This window comes from Salmo salar, chromosome 15, assembly GCF_965601325.2.
Source record: "Salmo salar chromosome 15, fSalSal1, whole genome shotgun sequence".
NCBI classification, from domain to species: domain Eukaryota; kingdom Metazoa; phylum Chordata; class Actinopteri; order Salmoniformes; family Salmonidae; genus Salmo; species Salmo salar.
Window position 1 is genome coordinate 102,715,131 of NC_138305.1, and position 20,574 is coordinate 102,735,704.

Genomic DNA, 20,574 nt, shown 5'->3' on the forward strand with positions numbered 1-20,574 from the left:
CTTTCACCATTACCGTTAGCATGTCTTAGCATGTCTTCAATGCCTACCTCTGAGATTTCAAAATAAATTGTTAAACAAAATCTCTTTCTCTGTGCAATTGTATTAGTATAAAATAATTGTAACAACATTTTAGCATATAATATAGCTCAGTATTTGTATAATTTATTTTATCATCTTTATCAAGGGTGTCAATAATGTCATTCCTACTGTATTATACGTATTTGCAATAAATCTCTCCTGTAATTGTCCTTTTTGGTCAGAAGGTGTCTCTCTTAACACTTTTTTGGTACATATTGTCACATCCATTAAATTATTATAGTATAAAAAAATAAAGCAGGATAATACCTTGAATTAGTTCTTAATTTCGTCACACAATACACAAACACTGAGGAGATATAAGGATTGGGAAAATGCAACGTCTACATAGTTTACACACACACACAGGGTACGCACCTGGCCCCCGAGCTTACATTTCTACATGTGTGTAAAGTTTAAACTGACTCCGGAAACAGGAAATAAAGAGACCACAGAAGCTGTTTGCATTAATTTCTACTCTACAAATCACTCTTCTCTGTTTTCATATTGTACCCATTTGGTAGAGAGTACTCTCCATGTTTTATTAATACCACTGTCTGTCTGTCTACCTGTCTGTCTGACATTACAAAGAGGGAGAGAAGAGAAAAAACTAGACTAATTTAGTAAATATATTTACAGAATTCATTTTGTGAGAGGAAAGAAATCTTCATCTTGTGATCTTTGAGAAGAAATTCTCAACAACAACAAAAAACACTTGTGGTCATTCTGTTCTTCATTAAAACATGGAGACTTGTTATCAACATACCGTGAGATGCTGTGATGGAATACTATTGATATAATACATTTACTACCAATGATGCATCTAATTGTTTACTACCAACTTGGTGGGAGAAGAATATTTAAATGACTAATGTCATGTATCTTGACGATTGCTTTATCCCATCCATGCTTTTCCGTCAACTAGACATTGACACCACCTAAAAGATGAATTCATACTTGCTCAGTCTTTCCACCTTTTCCATTACAAAAACCACAAACGAAACACACAGTTTTCCCTTCTAGAGGAGAAGAACCATATCCTCTCAGGGGATGTCCATGCCTCCGTTAGAGGTCTGGGAGAGACGTCTCTCTCCTTCACAGCCTATCCCTGCACCACTGCTGTCCACATTCTCCTTGCTCTCATCATCCTGCTCCTCTGACCGCTGTCTCAGACGCAGGCCCGGATCTCTCTGAGACGGGATCTGGAAACTGGAGAACGATCCTCCAGAAGATCTCTTCTCTGAATGGAACCATTCCAGCAAGAACAGGATACAGAAAAACACAAACATTTAGCCTACTGTACTGTTCTTGGTGGACAAGACCACATTGTAACAAAGTATATCTTGGTAAATTATTCAAAAGTGATGATTGGTGAATCTGACATAGTCATCTTGTTATGGATGAGAACAGTGGTTGTTGACAGGTAAATCATCAGTGTACCTTAGGTTAGAAGCTACTGTGTCAAAGACGAGGGATGCTAAAGTCACGGGTTTACAGTAGAAAATATGATGAGTAACACAGAAATGCACTAGTAAGTCTTATCAACGCTATGCTTAAAGAAAGAAGTACACTAAAAGGAGGTTGTCAAAACCTAGTTGCATCCTCACAGAGAAAGAGGGACATTTCTCATCACCTTTAGCATACACCTACTACTGTACAGTAGGTCTGCACATCACATGCCTAATTCGCTACCTGCTCTTTGTGCATAGTTAAATGTCAAACCACAAGGAAATGTGTGCCCACTCGTGACCTCATTACCTCACACAATGCTGAACATTTGACAAAATGGCAACATATCAATGTGTGTGACATACCTCCTGGTCCAACTGGACGCATCAGCCGGTTCATCTGAACATTCCAGTGTTTGACATTGGTGCTGGCCTGGCGAAGCTTCCTTTGGGCAGCCTATCAGGACACAAGGGAGATTGAGACATATGGAACAAATTTACACTACAGACATGTATGAGGCTCTACTGTTAATCACATTGACGTTAGTGTTGATAATTAAGCCCAATCTAAATATCCAGTGTTGTTGTGAAGGGAAGGAGTGAGCGTGTTGATAACGGTAGCCTACTCACCACAACGTCCTGGTCGACCCGGTGTCGGTTGGCCCTGACCTCCTCCAGCTGCCGCTGGGCCTCCTCCAGAGCCCGGGTCTTGTTCTCCATCTCTTGCCTCAGCTCCTGCTTCTCTCTCTGGGTCTTCCGGATGTACTCCTCCTGCTCGTCCTGGAGGGCCATCAGGGCCTTCATCTTCTCCTCCTCCTCAGACAGCAAACTGGGCAATACAGAGTCAAGGTTTTTTAGAAACATGGCAAGTAAAAACAGACAGGGCATACAGTAGTCAGTAAATATAGCAGGATCTGCTGGAGATTTAGGAAATGAATCGAAGGACACGTCAGATCATGTAAGATTGAGACAGAGCCCCAAGCACACCCTGTCAACATATCCAACAGATTGTAGCTAGACAACTTCCTCTGCTAAAAACTCTACTTCCTCAGGAACCTCACTAACGCAACAGCCCACCCTTCAACACTGATCAGCTTCTCACCACCATCTGTCTCCCTGTGGTGTGCTGTGCTCATAAAGAAGATAGGCTTTTGAAAAATAACTATTTTTCATAAAATTGTAGTTATCTTAGCTAGCTGAATTGTTTACCAGTTGCTAAGCAGTTGCTAGGGACTCTTTTGGAAGAAGCTAGCTAGCTAACGAAGAACAACAAAGAATATCTAGTTAACAGAAGAAAAGAAAGAGAAAATCAGGACAGAAGAAAAAGGATATCAAAGTGAAACAGTTCTCTAAAGACACAAGAGACAATAATACAAGAAACAACACTTCTGTAGCTTGTCAACTATGTGTCTGTCTATCCCTGTTCTCTCCTCTCTGCACAGGCCATACAAACACTTCACACCGCGTGGCCGCTGCCACTCTAACCTGGTGGTCCCAGTGCGCACGACCCACGTGGAGTTCCAGGTCTCCGGCAGCCTCTGGAACTGCCGGTCTGCAGCCAACAAGGCTGAGTTCATCTCAGCCTATGCTACCCTCCAGTCCCTAGACTTCCTGGCGCTGACGGAAACATGGATTACCACAGATAACACTGCTACTCCTACTGCTCTCTCTTCGTCTGCCCACGTGTTCTCGCATACCCCTAGAGCATCGAGCCAGCGGGGTGGTGGCACTGGAATCCTCATCTCTCCCAAGTGGACATTCTCTCTTTCTCCCCTGACCCATCTGTCTATCTCCTCATTTGAATTCCATGCTGTCACAGTTACCAGCCCTTTCAAGCTTAACATCCTTACCATTTATCGCCCTCCAGGTTCCCTTGGAGAGTTCATCAATGAGCTTGACGCCTTGATAAGTTCCTTTCCTGAGGATGGCTCACCTCTCACAGTTCTGGGTGACTTTAACCTCCCCACGTCTACCTTTGACTCATTCCTCTCTGCCTCCTTCTTTCCACTCCTCTCCTCTTTTGACCTCACCCTCTCACCTTCCCCCCCTACTCACAAGGCAGGCAATACGCTTGACCTCATCTTTACTAGATGCTGTTCTTCCACTAATCTCATTGCAACTCCCCTCCAAATCTCCGACCACTACCTTGTATCCTTTTCCCTCTTGCTCTCATCCAACACTTCTCACTCTGCCCCTACTCGGATGGTATTGCGCCGTCCCAACCTTCGCTCTCTCTCTCCCGCTACTCTCTCCTCTTCCATCCTATCATCTCTTCCCTCTGCTCAAACCTTCTCCAACCTATCTCCTGATTCTGCCTCCTCAACCCTCCTCTCCTCCCTTTCTGCATCCTTTGATTTTCTCTGTCCCCTATCCTCCAGGCCGGCTCGGTCCTCCCCTCCTGCTCCGTGGCTCGACGACTCACTACGAGCTCACAGAACAGGGCTCCGGGCAGCCGAGCGGAAATGGAGGAAAACTCGCCTCCCTGCGGACCTGGCATCCTTTCACTCCCTCCTCTCTACATTCTCCTCTTCTGTCTCTGCTGCTAAAGCCACTTTCTACCACTCTAAATTCCAAGCATCTGCCTCTAACCCTAGGAAGCTCTTTGCTACCTTCTCCTCCCTCCTGAATCCTCCTCCCCCTCCCCCCCCCCCTCCTCCCTCTCTGCGGATGACTTCGTCAACCATTTTGAAAAGAAGGTTGACGATATCCGATCCTCGTTTGCTAAGTCAAACGACACCGCTGGTCCTGCTCACACTGCCCTACCCTGTGCTTTGACCTCTTTCTCCCCTCTCTCTCCAGATGAAATCTCGCATCTTGTGACGGCCGGCCGTCCAACAACCTGCCCACTTGACCCTATCCCCTCCTCTCTTCTCCAGACCATTTCCGGAGACCTTCTCCCCTTCCTCACCTCGCTCATCAACTCATCCTTGACCGCTGGCTACGTCCCTTCCGTCTTCAAGAGAGCGAGAGTTGCACCCCTTCTGAAAAAACCTACACTCGATCCCTCCGATGTCAACAACTACAGACCAGTATCCCTTCTTTCTTTTCTCTCCAAAACTCTTGAACGTGCCGTCCTTGGCCAGCTCTCCTGCTATCTCTCTCAGAATGACCTTCTTGATCCTAATCAGTCAGGTTTCAAGACTGGGCATTCAACTGAGACTGCTCTTCTCTGTGTCACGGAGGCTCTCCGCACTGCTAAAGCTAACTCTCTCTCCTCTGCTCTCATCCTTCTAGATCTATCTGCTGCCTTTGATACTGTGAACCATCAGATCCTCCTCTCCACCCTCTCCGAGTTGGGCATCTCCGGCGCGGCCACGCTTGGATTGCGTCCTACCTGACAGGTCGCTCCTACCAGGTGGCGTGGCGAGAATCTGTCTCCGCACCATGCGCTCTCACCACTGGTGTCCCCCAGGGCTCTGTTCTAGGCCCTCTCCTATTCTCGCTATACACCAAGTCACTTGGCTCTGTCATATCCTCACATGGTCTCTCCTATCATTGCTATGCAGACGACACACAATTAATCTTCTCCTTTCCCCCTTCTGATAACCAGGCGGCGAATCGCATCTCTGCATGTCTGTCAGACATATCAGTGTGGATGACGGATCACCAGCTCAAGCTGAACCTCGGCAAGACGGAGCTGCTCTTCCTCCCGGGGAAGGACTGCCCGTTCCATGATCTCGCCATCACGGTTGACAACTCCCTTGTGTCCTCCTCCCAGAGTGCTAAGAACCTTGGCGTGATCCTGGACAACACCCTGTCGTTCTCCACTAACATCAAGGCGGTGACCCGATCCTGTAGGTTCATGCTCTACAACATTCGCAGAGTACGACCCTGCCTCACACAGGAAGCGGCGCAGGTCCTAATCCAGGCACTTGTCATCTCCCGTCTGGATTACTGCAACTCGCTGTTGGCTGGGCTCCCTGCCTGTGCCATTAAACCCCTATAACTCATCCAGAACGCCGCAGCCCGTCTGGTGTACAACCTTCCCAAGTTCTCTCACGTCACCCCGCTCCTCCGCTCTCTCCACTGGCTTCCAATTGAAGCTCGCATCCGCTACAAGACCATGGTGATTGTCTACGGAGCTGTGAAGGGAACAGCACCTCCATACCTTCAGGCTCTGATCAGGCCCTACACCCAAACAAGGGCACTGCGTTCATCCACCTCTGGCCTGCTGGCCCCCCTACCTCTGAGGAAGCACAGTTCCCGCTCAGCCCAGTCAAAACTGTTCGCTGCTCTGACACCCCAATGGTGGAACAAGCTCCCTCACGACGCCAGGATAGCGGAGTCAATCACCACCTTCCGGAGACACCTGAAACCCCACCTCTTTAAGGAATACCTAGGATAGGATAAAGTAATCCTTCTAACCCCCCCCCCTTAAAAGATTTAGAAGCACTATTGTAAAGTGGTTGTTCCACTGGATATCATAAGGTGAATGCAGCAATTTGTAAGTCGCTCTGGATAAGAGCGTCTGCTAAATGACTTAAATGTAAATGTAATTAAAAAGACATGCAGCTTGTACATGCTAAGTGGATGCGTTTTCACATGCCGACTGCTAGCCCTAACTGAGCCTGTCTATGGAAGAGAATATGTTTGAAGAAGAATACTGTGTGTGTGCGCATGCAGCACCCTACCCAGTCTGTGCGTATCTAAAGACCTCTTCGTCCTGTCTGGCCTTGATCTCCTGGTGCAAGGCCTCCTCCAGACTCGTCTGCAACCCCTCCAGCTCCTTGATCCTCTTCCTCTGCCGCTCCGCCTCCTCCTCCTTCAGAATCATCTCTGCCTGCATGCTGGCCCGCGACTGGAGAGACACACACAGCATAGAAGATCTAGACACCTAGCCCAGTGCATCGTGATCAGCATAACCAGTGTTACTATACACCCTGTCACCCACTCTAAATCTGCACCAACCATCCTCCACAGTACACACAACACAACCGCCACCCTCCTCCTCCTTGACACAGGTAAGCACACACTCAAAACAGAAGGTTCTATACACTGCCAAAAAAGGGTTACTTGGCTCATAACCATAGCGGATCCCTTTTTGGTGCTATATAGAACTTGTTTTAAGGTTATATAAAAGAACCATGCTCATAAGGTTCTCATTGGAACCTTTATGGTGCTATAACCACACTCCTCCTTTCTTCCCTTCACCCTCTCCCTCTTTCCTGTTACTAGCTGTCCTCACCGCCTCCCTCCTCTCCCTCCCTGTCCTCACCGTCTCCCTCCTCTCTTCCCTCACCGCCTCCCTCCTCTCCCTCCCTGTGCTCACCGTCTCCCTCCTCTCTTCCCTCACCGCCTCCCTCCTCTCCCTCCCTGTCCTCACCGTCTCCCTCCTCTCTTCCCTCACCGCCTCCCTCCTCTCCCTCCCTGTCCTCACCGCCTCCCTCCTCTCCCTCCCTGTCCTCACCGTCTCCCTCCTCTCTTCCCTCACCACCTCCCTCCTCTCCCTTCCTGTCCTCACCGTCTCCCTCCTCTCTTCCCTCACCGCCTCCCTCCTCTCCCTCCCTGTCCTCACCGCCTCCCTCCTCTCCCTCCCTGTCCTCACCGTCTCCCTCCTCTCTTCCCTCACCACCTCCCTCCTCTCCCTTCCTGTCCTCACCGTCTCCCTCCTCTCTTCCCTCACCGTCTCCCTCCTCTCTTCCCTCTCTTCACCACCTCCCTCTCTCCCTCCCTCTCTGTCCTCACTGCCTCCCTCCTCTCCCTCCTCCCCCTCCCTCTCTGTCCTCACCACCTCCCTCCCTCCCTCTCTGTCCTCACCACCTCCCTCCCTCCCTCCCTCCTCTCCCTCCCTCTCTGTCCTCACTGCCTCCCTCCTCTCCCTCCTCTTCTTCCCTCTCTTTCTTCACCACCTCCCTCCCTCTTCTCCCTCCCGCTCTGTCCTCACCGCCTCCCTCCCTCTCTGTCCTCACGGCATCCCTCCCTCTCTGTCCTCACCGCCTCCCTCCCCCTCTGTCCTCACCGCCTCCCTCCCTCCATCCCTCCTCTCCCTCCCTCTCTGTCTTCACCGCCTCTCCCTCCCTCTCTGTCCTCACCGCCTCCCTCTCTCCCTCCTCTCCCTCCCGCTCTGTCCTCACCGCCTCCCTCCCTCCCTCCTCTCTCTCCCTCTCTGTCCTCACCGCCTCTCTCCCTCCTCTCCCTCCCTCTCTGTACTCACCGCCTCCCTGTCCTCCCTCCCTCCCTTCCTGTCCTCCCTCTCTGTCCTCCCTCCCTCCCTGTCCTCCCTCCCTCCTTTCCCTCCCTCTCTGTCCTCACCACCTCCCTCCATCCTCTCCCTCCCTCTCTGTCTTCACTGCCTCCCTCTCCTCCCTCCCTCTCTGTCCTCCCTCCCTCCCTCCCTCCCTCTCTGTCCTCACCGCCTCCCTCTCCTCCTTCCCTCTCTGTCCTCCCTCCCTCTCTGTCCTCACTGCCTCCCTCTCCTCCCTCCCTCTCTGTCCTCCCTCCCTCTCTGTCCTCACCACCTCCCTCTGTCCTCCCTCCCTCTCTCTCTGTCCTCCCTCCCTCTCTGTCCTCACCGCCTCCCTCTCCTCCCTCCCTCTCTGTCCTCCCTCCCTCCCTCCCTCCCTCCCTGTCCTCACCGCCTCCCTCTCCTCCTTCCCTCTCTGTCCTCCCTCCCTCTCTGTCCTCCCTCCCTCCCTCTCCTCCCTCCCTCCCTCCCTCCCTCCCTCTCTGTCCTCACCGACTCCCTCCCTCTCTGTCCTCACTGCCTCCCTGTCCTCCCTCCCTCTCTGTCCTCCCTCCCTCTCTGTCCTCACCACCTCCCTCTTCTCCCTCCCCCTCTGTCCTCCCTCCCTCTCTGTCCTCCCTCCCTCTCTGTCCTCACCGCCTCCCTCTCCTCCCTCCCTCTCTGTCCTCCCTCCCTCTTTCCCTCTCTGTCCTCACCACCTTCCTCTCCTCCCTCCCTCTCTGTCCTCACCGACTCCCTCCCTCCTCTCCCGCCCTCCCTCACCGCCTCCCTCTCTGTCCTCACCGCCTACCTCCCTCCTCTCCCTCCCTCACCGCCTCCCTCTCTGTCCTCACCGCCTACCTCCCCTCCCTTCCTCTGTCCTCACCACCTCCCTCCCTTTGTTATCGCTTTTTTCCACCGTCTCCCTCTCCCAGTCTTCACCTCCTCTGCCTCGCGGAGCTGCACCTCCAGGGCCTGCTGCATCTCATCATGCTGCTGACGCCTCCTCATCTCGTCCTGCTCCAGGAGAGCCTGGGCCTGCCTCTGTGCCTCCTTCAGTAGCTCCAGCTCGGCCAGTTTACGCTCCTTCTCCTCCTGGAGGGCCCGAAAACGTTGCAGCTCCTCCTCTTTGGCCAGCCGCCTCCTCTCCCGCTGCTCCCTCTGCTCCCTCCTCTTCAGCTTCAGGTCCTTGTGGAGAGAGGTCTTCCCTTCAGTGTGTAGACGGATGGCTGTCTGAATGGCTGTGGGGAGGGAGGGGGATAGGCTGTAACAAGTTGTACAATAGTACTTCCACACAGGGTTCACATTATATATTCACTCTTAGAGGAGTCTGAAGACTATTGGGAGTGAATGCATTATTAGTGGGAGGGATCACTGAGTAGAAGAACATGGCCCACAGACCTGCTGTCCATTCCTGTCTCTGCTTGGTGTCTGAGGCACTCATCTCATAGGTCTTGGAGAGAGTTTTCAGACAGAACATACACCTCTTCCCATCTCTGTCTGGCAGCACCTCCACACAGCAGTCCCCGTCCAGAGGGATGTTTCCCTGGCGCTCCTTGCGGTCCTCACTGGTGTAGTAGGCCAGGGTACCGGGCCTCAGGGTGAACCAGCGCTCCTTCCAATTCCTCCTCAGCTGACCCTTCTTCCAAACATACCCCTGGAGGCGACAAAGTCAACACACACATTATTGACATAGAACAACATATCACTGAGACATCCCCTTTTGCCCTTACCAATGTTTGCAAATCTTTAAGGTGGTGGCAGCAATATGGTGGAAGATACATCACTACACAGCTTATACACTCAGTTGCCAGTTTATTCGGTACACCCATCTAGTACCAGGTTGGACCCCCCTTTGCCTCCAGAACAACCTGAATTAAAATGTTGCTCAATTGGTATCAAGGGATCTAACGTGTGCCAGGAAAACATTCCCCACACCATTACACCACCGCCTCCAGCCTGTACTGTTGACACCAGGCAGGATGGGGCCATGAACTCATGCTGATTACCCCAAATCCTGACTCTGCCATCAGCCTGTACTGTTGACACCAGGCAGGATGGGGCCATGAACTCATGCTGATTACACCAAATCCTGACTCTGCCACCAGCCTGTACTTTTGACACCAGGCAGGATGGGGCCATGAACTCATGCTGATTACACCAAATCCTGACTCTGCCATCAGCCTGTACTGTTGACACCAGGCAGGATGGGGTCATGAACTCATGCTGATTACCCCAAATCCTGACTCTGCCACCAGCCTGTACTGTTGACACCAGGCAGGATGGGGCCATGAACTCATGCTGATTACCCCAAATCCTGACTCTGCCATCAGCCTGTACTGTTGACACCAGGCAGGATGGGGCCATGAACTCATGCTGATTACACCAAATCCTGACTCTGCCATCAGCATGACGCAACAGGAACTGAGATTTGTTTGACCAGGCAAAGTTTTTCCACTTGTCAGTTGTCCAGTGTTGGTGATGGCTGCCCACTGGAGCCACTTCTTCTTGTTTTCAGCTGATAGGAGTGGAACCTATCAGCTGCAATAGCCCATTTGTGACAAGGACCGACGAGTTGTGCGTTCTGAGATGCCGTTCTGCTCACCACTGTTGTACTGCGCCGTTATTTGCCTGTTAGCTTGCCTGATTTTTGCCATTCTCCTTCTACCTCTCATCAACGAGATATTTTAGCCCGCAGGACTGCCGCTGACTGGATGTTTTTTGTTTGTTACACCATTCTCGGTAAACCCTAGACACTGACGTGTGTGAAAAGCCCAGGAGGCCGGCCATTTCTTAGATACTGGAACCAGTGCATCTGGCACCAAAGCTCAAAGTTGCTTAGGTCACTCGTTTTGCCCATTCTAACATTCAATCGAACAGTACCTGAATGCCTCTATGCCTGTCTGCTTTATATAACAAGCCACGGCAACGTGACTCACTGTCTGTAGGAGCGAACCATTTTCATGAACGGGGTGGTGTACCTAATAAACTGGCCCATGAGTGTACATATCCCTTCAGACATGCTAACATCGAGATTTTAGGGCCACGCGGGAGGGATAGGGAGCGATGTGGGACCGGCTGAGAGACAGACAGACCATACTGCTCTATTGTTTTCAGGTAACCTACCTCTTTGAGGACATCACCAACTATCTCCCTGTACACCTCCTCTATGGCCATGCTGGTGATTTCCTGGTCCATGCCTCTAGTTACCTTCCCAGAGTTCATCATCTCCAGGAAGGACCAGACAGTGAAACCATTCTGCTGCACTGTATCCTTGGAGATGAAGTCCTCCAGCTCCACACAGTTGAGCTCAACACTCATGGCCATACACATCTTCTTGAGCAGGTATTCCACCTGAACAAATAAAGTGTGGAGCACAAATATTTGGCATATAAAAATACATTGAAATGTATATTGTGGTGAGAATGGTTGCCTTGCACTTGTTTTGCCACCAGTGAAATGTATTGTTTTTGATTGATAAGGTAACCTCCTCCATTTTGTTTTTAGTGAAACAACCTTGACTGCTGGTTCTCACGCAGAGGCGCTGTGCTCTGCTCTAAAAGCTGCCTGTAGCTTATTATAACACTGCCAACAGCGGTTGTGAAAAACAGACTACAGGAAACCAGAAGCTATGTGACATGCAAGCCCACATTTACTGCGCATATAAAGAAACCACATTCAGTGGGCAAAGAAACACTTGTGGATCACAAGTCTGCTATTTTTTTCAGAGGTTTGGCAGGTAAATACTAGGACAGGATGGTGAAGTTGAACTCACCTCATCTGGGACCATAACCAGAGGGTATTTGTCCTCTGACAAAAAGTTAAACAGGCACCAGAGACTAAAGGCATCTTTCCCTGGCAACACGTTCTTATTGTCCTTCCCCGGCTTGTAGTTCTTCTTAGCAGTGAGAGTCCAGCAAAGCTCATCTACTTGTTCCTTGACAAAACAGCCCTCTTCTACCTGTGTGCAGGAAACATAATACACACAATGTTGAGTGAGACTAACAAAAACATAAACTCAGCTATTGTCATGATGGTACAGTACCATGTTTACAGATTAAACTAGGGTGTGTCTGCGTGCATTTCATTACCTTGTCCAGTATGTATTTGTTGAGGTAAGGCATGTACCCCTGGCTAGAGACTGGTCCATCATCATCATCCCTGAAGTGTTCTTCCAGAGCTACTGGGTCGTGGGGGATGGACAGAACCGTACACAGGTTATGGGACAGAACCTAAAACACATGGACAACAGGTAGATATGGATGAGTTTGAACAAGTACTGAACGTAACAGACGTCAATATTAGTATCTGGCCAAGATCTGTTTATAAACCTTGTACAGACTTGTCTCTGTCAGACAGAAAAAACATGAAATACTTTGACAGTTTAAAAAGGACCTGAAACACAAAAACTGAATCATTGCAGTATTTTAGTCTTAGAGGAAACGTGTATAATGTACCCATCACGTCAGAATACAGGAGAAGGATATAGTGAATCTGCTGACCAGGCATGTGTGATTTACTCAGTCAAATATCTATTGGGTTACTTCAAGAGAGCTTCTTGTGTTGACACAACAATGTTCCAACTGCCATTTAGACTTTCTGAAAAGATTAAGGATGCTCTCATGAAAAATAATAATAAATTACTGGACCTTACTGAAATAGAAGTTGAGAGATATCTATCTTATTTTGAGAGAGACTCAGTAAACCCGTGTAGAACTCAGCCTTCATTTTCTGACACATCATCACCACATCCTGTCCTCCTCTCCTCTCCACTCCTCTCCTCTCCTCCCTCACTCACTCTTCTTCTCACAACTGAACCAAGGATTTTATTGGGATCCCCATTATCTGTTGCTGAAGCAGCAGCTACTCTTCCTGGGGTCCACACAAAACATAAGATATGACATAATACAGAACATTTAACTACACACATTTTAAATAAGCACAATGGAAACAAACGTTCCTCTGGACAGTTACACGCATACATACTGTACACTGGTACATATACATGTGAGCTATTTAGGTCAGATAGGGGAGAGGTGTGTTGTGAGGTGTTTTATCTTTCATTTTTTAAAGCAAATGTTGCTGTTTGCTTGAATAATTTGAGATGGGAAGGAGTTCCATGTGATCATGTGTCACAATTGTGATAAGGAGTTGACCAAAACGCAGCGGGAAAATGTATACTCATCTTCTTTTTTATTTGAAGAAGGAAAACAAAATAAACACGTATACAAAACAAACGACTCCAAACCGTCCTGTCAGGTGCAACAAACACTAAACCAGGAAATAACTAAACAGAACAAACACCCCTATAAATAGAACCTTCAATCAGAAGCAACGAGAAGCAGCTGCCTCCAATTGAAGGTCAACCCAATAAACACCACATAGAGATAGACCAACTAAAAATAACATAGAAATACACTAACATAGAACATAACCCAAACAACCCCGAAACACTCTAAACAAACACCCCCTGCCACGCCCTGACCAAACTACAATAACAAACAGCCCCTTTACTGGTCAGGACGTGACATCATGGCTCTACATAATAGGGTGCGTTCCCTTGAATTCATTCTGGATTTGAGGACTGTGTCTGGTGGGTTATGTCTGTCAGAGCTATATGTAAGTTGATTATACAGGGAAGTTTGAATTTGACAATATTTCTCACAAAAACAAGAATGAATGCAGTCAATCTCTCCTCTACCTTGAGCCAAGAGAGACTGACATGCATACTGTTGACATTAGCCCTCTTTCTACATTGAAGGGCAAGACGTGTTGCTCTGTTCCGCGCCAGCTGCAGATTTTCTAGGTCCTTAGTTGCAGCACACGATCATATCATCAGGCAATAGAGATGATTCCAGAAAACTACAGCTTGCAGGACTTGTTTGGTCGACAGTGGTGTTAAAAAAAAGCAGAGCATCTCTTTATCACAGACAGACCTCTCCCCATCTTCACAACAACTGAGTCAATATTCCTTGACCATGACACTTTACGGTCTCAGCTGACACCAAGAAGTTTACTCTCCTCAACTTGCTCAACAGCCACATCATTCATTACCAGATTCAGCTGAGGTCTAGAACTTAGGGAATGATTTGTACCAAATACAATGCTCTTAGTTTTAGAGATGTTCAGACCCAGTTTATTATTAAGCACCCATTACAAAACTGACCACAGCTCTTTGTTTTAGGGTTACAGTGATTTCACTAGCTGTGGTTGCTGACGTGTATAATGTTAAATCATCAGCGTACATAGACACACAGGCTTTGTTGAACAGTAAAAGACCCTAGAGTGCTGCCTTGCGGTATCTATCCAATAGAAGCTTCCATTAAAGAAAACCCTCTGTTCTATTGGATAGATAGCTCCCAACCCATGATATGGTAGCAGATGTAAAGCAATAACACTTAAGTTCTCTCAACAACAGGTTATGGCCAATAATATCAAAGGCTGCACTGAAGTCTAACTGTACAGCTCCCACAATCTTCTTATTATCAATTTATTTTAGCCAATCATAAGTAATTTGTGTCAGGGCAGTACATGTTGAGTGCCCTTCTCCATAAGCATGCTGAAAGTGGGGTAATTATTTTTCCAAAGAATTGCTAAGAGCCGGCAGTAAGCTGATAGGTCGGCTGTTAGAACCAGTAAAGGCTGCTTTACCATTCTTGGGTAGCGGAATGACTTTGGCTTCCCTCCAGGTCTGAGGACAAACACTTTTCTCCAGACTCAGATAATAAATATGACAAACAGGAGTGGCAATACAGCCCACTATCATCCTCAGTAGCTTTCCAGCTAAGTTGTCAATACCAGATGGTTTCTCACACTAACTTCACAGAATTTAAAATTACAATGCTTTCTTTCATTATTAGATATTTTACGCATGAATATGTTGGCTCACAGTTTGTTGTTGGCATTCCATGTTTGAGTTTGCCCACTTTGCCAATGAAATAGTCATTAAAATAATTGGCAATATCAGAAGGTCATGTGATGAATGTGCCCTGTGATTCAACAAAACATGGAGTTGAATTAGTCTTTCTGCCCACAATTTCATTTAAAGTACTCCAAAGATTTTTATATCATTTATATTAGTTTCATAATACAGTTTCTTCTTATTTCTGTTCAGTTTAGTAATATACATTTATTAATTTTAAAGAACACTAAGACCTGTGTGGCCTGGGGACCTTCAGCCTCTATGAACCTGACTCCCTGGTCTCTAGACTGGCCCATACTCCAGACCAGTCTGCCAGTGCCAGCATGACAGGGATAAGTCTAGTCACGAGGTTCTGATAGTGAAAGCCAGGCCAGGAGCACATGGCTGAAACATGGAGCTCGATGGAGGAGCGTGGGACTGGTCCTACACCATGTAACAATATAGCCTGGTCCGAGGTCTGTTTGTGCTCTGGCCAACTCCACTGTTCATTGTCAAGCCAAACAGCGTGACAGGGAGTTGGCATGCTAGCACCAACACACTGGCACTCAGGTTCATATCAATAAGCACTGAAGATGTACGTGAACTGTAGTACAGGTGGCGATGTGGTGACAAGTACTATTCACCAGCTCTCTGGTCGTGCTCAGTGCCACAGTACCAATTGCACTGCATGTGGTGACATCATGGACCAGCCTGGTCACAACTTGGTGATGAGGCCTTCCATTCATAGAAAAGCAGAGCAAACTGTAACTCTCCAGCTCACACACTGCCCCTACTGTGCACTATTTCACTATCATCAGTGTTGTTCTCCCCCCATGGGAAAAATATAGTTACCACTGCGAGCCCTATTACAACACTAAAACAATCAGCTAATAACTTGTCACACACAGAGCATGTGCCATGAAGGTTTGCTCAACCAGGAAATACACCTAATCAGATGAAGATCAGCAGAAAATCTACCATATATCATCTAGCAAACATATACAGCATATCAAGTTATTCAGGACCAGTTCTGCTCATCTTCACTAATGTCAAAAGTATATTTTTATTGACCCAGATTACTATATATTATTGGATGACTCCAGCTACCCCAATAAAGATCCTCATGAGGTTGGAAATGAGAGAGCTGGGTGCCTTGGTTAGAAGACGGTGCTCCTAAAACATGGGGCCAAAACCCTTAGTAAAATCCCATCAATTTTGCCTAAAATTAATCCAGGTGCTCACCTTGAGTTGAGACTTGGACACTTTCCCACTCTTCTCCAGATCCAGAGCAGTGAAACCATACCAAATAGACTTGAGGAGCTCTGAGCGTAGGTCCATGTCTACAGCAGCATAACTTTCTCTCTCTCCCTCCCTCCTCTCGATACGTGCCCCTACGCTGTGATAGCTTCTTGAGCCACCCACACCCAGTAGTGCTTTGACTGTGGGGCCCTGCTGTGCTGACTGCACTAAAAAACCAGTCGGTCTCAGTTGCGCCACCTGCTGGCGGGGCATTGTAGTGTAAGGGTCCAATAACAGAGACTGACGTACTCCTTTAATATAGTGAACAAAAATATAAACGCAACATGTAAAGTGTTGGTCCCATGTTTCATGAGCTGAAATAAAAGATCCAAGACATTTTCCATACGCACAACATTTTTATTTCTCTCCAATTTTATGCACAAATTTGTTTACATCCCTATTAGTGTGCATTTCTCCTTTGCCAAGATAATCCATCCAATTGACAGTGGATCATTACACAAGTGCACCTTATGCTAGGGACCCCCCAACGTTGTTTTAGAGAATTTGACAGTATGTCCAACCGACCTCACAACCACCGACCACGTGTAACCACACCAGCCCAGGACCTCCACATCCAGCTTCTTCACCTGCGGGATCATTTAGCAGAGGCTTTTATCCAACACGACTTAGTCATGTGTGCATGCATTTTACATATGTGTGGTCACAGGAATCAAACCTACTATCCTTGCGTTGCAAGCACTATGCTCTACCAACTGAGCTAAAGAGAACCATTCTGTATGTGAAGTCTCGTTCACCAGCTTGCCAGTGCTACTTTTCAGTATCTGCAGGAGAACAATGTCAGTCACACGCTGGAAATACGCCAGAACAACACAGCCATTTGGCACATATTTGCTGTTGAATTAAATGGGCAAATGAAATAGTCACAATCCCCCTGGATTATTTATGACCCCATACTATACAGGCCAACACATTGATTTATGAATATCACCAGAGGAGTTTATGACACCCTAAAGCACGTGTCAAACATTCCACTGGAGGGGGACTGAGTGTCTGCTGGTTTAGCTCCATCCTTGTACTTGACTGATTAAATAAGGTCACTAATTAGTAAGGAACTCTTCTTCTGCGATGGGGTTTAACGGCAGTTGTTATCCAATAACTCTCCTCACATGGTTGTATATGTCCTAATTGAAAGGGAAAAAACAACCTGCAGACAGAGACCCTCCGTGGAATGAGTTTGACACCGCTGCCTTAAAGCCTATACACTCCAGTGTAACCAAATGTGCGAAGTTACATGGCAGGTTGAACGTCCAGGGGCGCTCTGCTGAGAGATAGGTGGGTGTACAGAGAAAGTTGACACTAGGCTGGTAACTAACTACCTGTTAGCAAGAACTCATTAAAAGTTTCATGTCCCGAGGTACTGTAGCTAGCCAGCCACCAGAAGACGCTGCAAACTTTCAATACAGACTATTGGATGGATTACACGACAGTATTGACAGATGAATTAGCAACATTCAGAGTGCTAAAGTTAGCTTTCTAGCTAACTGTTAGCAAACAACCAATTGAATCAAGTGGTTATGGACGCGGCGTAACGTTAGTAACTTTACACCTCACCCACGCAGTCTTTGGAAAAGCAAGCAAGGCTGTTGATAAAGGTAAGAATGGATTTACAAAGGCAGGCTAGTGATAACCCAAACTGTTAGTTAGCTACCATGTTACGTTAGCTTAACTAACTCATGTTCCCCAAAACAAAAACAAAGTTATTCGGGAGCTTGCGTTCTGCAACTGGGCCTCTAGCATAGCTATCTATCTGTACTTAAACTAAAAAACGTTTAGGATTATTGCTTCCACGTAGCTAGTTAGCTACTGTATAGTTAAAATACTGTTTAATTAACTTTTTTGTTATTCTGCTTTTTTTTATGCATGTCTTGAGCTATGGAATTGCATGTAATTTGTTATTCATTCCAACGTTACCTGTCATGATTTTAACACAAGTGTCTAATGATTAGCCAACAGCAGAATACGGAGATGTAATTTATAGATCAGCAGGTATGGGTGCTGAGTGGCTAGATGTTCTTTACCATTCGGCCATCAGATTTGTCTCCAACGCTCCTTATATATCACTGCATAATGTCCACATCACTGGCCGTCTCTGTATAGTATACCCGGCGCAAGATCCACTGGTTGATGCTTATAAAACATTTACGTAAAATATCATACAAACGATCATAAGAGAAATTAATTAAATAAAATATTTTTTGTTGTTGCATTAAACTAATTCTAATCCGTTCTCAACAGGCTCAGAAGCCTGTGAGGGCGGGACATCTAGCGACAATAGTCCCTGTAGTGCTTCTGCCGGGAAGTCTTGGAGACGCAAAAACTTATCGGCTGCAGATATGATACCCGACTAATTAAACACGTGTGCTGTACAATTCATTACTGTGGCTATAAATGCCACTTTCACAATTAGTGTATCCAGATCACTCGATTGATTTAACACTAGCAACTGGTTGCCATGCATCCACTGTCATATCTTCAACACTGTTGTCTCTTGCCCCTTTGACTCTCTTCACCGCCTCCACATAGATCTGCTGATCCTTGACACCTTGACCTCCTTCACCCTAACTGGGCGCTCAAGGAAGTCTGGAGTATGATCCCCACCACAGTTACATGTTCCATTCACAGATTCTTCTGTTCTTCAACACATTTAACCAAAACCAGGCTGCTTCTAGTCACCTTGATTGAATCCACCTTTCCCACTGCTTTCTTCACAGTCCTGAATATTACAAATGGATTTCCCAAATTAAACTCCTTGTCTAGAAAACGCTACCCAATAAGAAATGCGTTATTGGACCGGCCCTTGTCTTCTACAACTTATGCTTGTTTTGTTCCATTCTTTTGTTTTCACTTTTCCATTCATTATCACACACTTAATTTGCCTCACTTTCAGATTCAAGCACAGTCACCATTTACTCCTCCTTCGATATCATGGCGGTATGCAAACAATCATTTTAAGTGCATGTCGCCACCTACTATGCTGGAATGTACGATCAATCATTATCTGCCCAATTCTGTACTACCATGAAAATAAAAACAACAAATCCCTAATAACTTCTAACAAATGCTGCACTATGTCGTCGTCCTCCCCCCACACAATTACAACACTTAACCTTCACATTGCTCCCACATTCACTGTAATCATGTTCACTTCACACATGTTTTGTGCCATGTTTGTGTTGCTGCCATGCTGTGTTGTCTTCCGTCTCTTTATGTATTGTCGTGGTGTCTCTTATTGTGATGCGTGCCTTTATTTATTTTTTATCCCATCCCCACAGGAAGCTTTTTGCCTCTTGGTAGGCCTTCATTGTAAATAAGAATTTGTTCTTAATTAACTTTCCTAGTTAAAGGTAATTTAAAAAAATAGGCACCAAAACTGAAGAAAACTGTCTGAAACATGGAGGGACTACCAGGACGTTTGGGGGGGGGGGTTCAAAATGTTTTGCTACACTTTGGCTTAAAGAACACTACCTGGGTTTCGTTTTGAGATGGGCCTATATGGGGTTGATGTTGAATAATTACCCGGTTCGTCACATGAATAGGAATCATGACAGACGGGGAAGAAGCGCTTTAGCAGCCTGACCAGAAGGCAAGGAGACATGGATGGGTTACAGCAGCTACCTTCCCCTGAGCACCTTGAACAGGTGAATTGGGAGACTAGGCCTGGGGCTAACAGCACAGGCACATTTCCCCTGTGTGGCCCAAACTCTCCACAGACCTTGGACACAGCAGCTGATATCATATGGACTGCACAGGAGGTAGAGGTAGTGGCCTCTGACTTTGGAGACGTGCAGGAGCTGGGGGTTGGGGAGGGCAGTGGGGTGGCAAGGTCGAGGTCCCCCATCTTGAGGGGATCATGGAATGGGACTGGCAGCCAACAGAATGAAGGAGGGGAAAAGGAGAGACTGGAGAAGGTGAAGACCAGCCACCGCAGACAAGACAGTCCAGCTGCTGCTACCAACTATACAGGTAAGAGTAAATGAAATGCATGTCTTTGGTTATATTCAAAATAAGACGTAAAGCCTTACGGGAGGTGATATGCTTCATTGTAATATTTTGGACTTATATAGTGAATACAGTGCATTCTGAAAGTATTCAGACCCATTTACTTTTTCCACATTTTGTTACGTTAGCTTTATTCTAAGCTGGATTAAATTGTTTTTTTTTTGTCAGCAATCTACACACAGTGTGACAGTGTGAAATTTGTGCAAATTTATACAAAATAAATGGAAATTTTACATAAGTATTAAGACCTTTACTCAGTACTTTGTTGAAGCACCTTTGGCAGCAATTACAGCATCGAGTATTCTTTGATGACACTAAAAGCTTGGCACACCTGTATTTGGGGAGTTTATCCCATTTTTCTCTGCAGATCCTGTCAAAGTCTGTCAGGTTCAGTGGCGATTTGAGTAAATCTTGGTGGGGATTAAAAAAAAAGTGGTATACATGCCAGCAGAGCCACTACACAACACACCATTAAACAATACATTAATTGCACTATAACGGTGACGGTGACAAACGGTGGCCACAAACTGTTAGGGCCTTCATAAAGCTGTCCTAACAGCAGTCCCAACACCTTGCCACTGCTATACTTGGCTATCAGCGGAGCCTTGTCTGGCAGCATAACAGTTCATTCAGCCTCATTTACTGTCTTTAAAAAAAACACATGCTTA

The 20,574-nt window shown here is 46.9% G+C and overlaps 2 protein-coding genes across 4 annotated transcripts in view; one reads left to right on the top strand and one right to left on the bottom strand.

Moving 5' to 3' along the window:
- Positions 1 to 127: 127 nt before the first annotated feature.
- Positions 128 to 16,009, bottom strand: LOC106572796 (differentially expressed in FDCP 6 homolog). Its single transcript, XM_014147275.3, has 10 exons — positions 15,830 to 16,009; positions 11,778 to 11,918; positions 11,462 to 11,647; positions 10,813 to 11,040; positions 9,088 to 9,343; positions 8,629 to 8,927; positions 6,155 to 6,321; positions 2,154 to 2,352; positions 1,890 to 1,980; positions 128 to 1,315 (listed from the first exon to the last, which is right to left on the bottom strand). The coding sequence occupies exons 1-10, from the start codon at positions 15,923 to 15,925 to the stop codon at positions 1,119 to 1,121; spliced, it is 1,860 nt and encodes a 619-aa protein (XP_014002750.1). The 5' UTR covers positions 15,926 to 16,009; the 3' UTR covers positions 128 to 1,118.
- Positions 16,010 to 16,988: 979 nt separating this feature from the next.
- Positions 16,989 to 20,574, top strand: part of pparb2b (peroxisome proliferator-activated receptor beta2B) — a 28,209-nt gene continuing 24,623 nt past the window's right edge. Inside the window, exons 1-2 of one of the 3 annotated variants that reach the window (XM_014147249.3) lie at positions 16,989 to 17,499; positions 19,444 to 19,870. In XM_014147249.3, the coding sequence (XP_014002724.2) occupies positions 19,501 to 19,870 (370 nt within the window). In that variant the 5' untranslated portion in view covers positions 16,989 to 17,499; positions 19,444 to 19,500. 3 annotated transcript variants of the gene reach the window in all.

Coding starts and splice junctions, on each gene's coding strand:
- LOC106572796 (XM_014147275.3), bottom strand. CDS start 15,925: ATGGACCTACGCTCAGAGCTCCTCAAGTCTATTTGGTATGGTTTCACT. Junction 11,041..11,461: donor TGGTTATGGTCCCAGATGAG/GTGAGTTCAACT, acceptor TTATTTGTTCAG/GTGGAATACCTGCTCAAGAA. Junction 9,344..10,812: donor TTGGTGATGTCCTCAAAGAG/GTAGGTTACCTG, acceptor TGTCGCCTCCAG/GGGTATGTTTGGAAGAAGGG.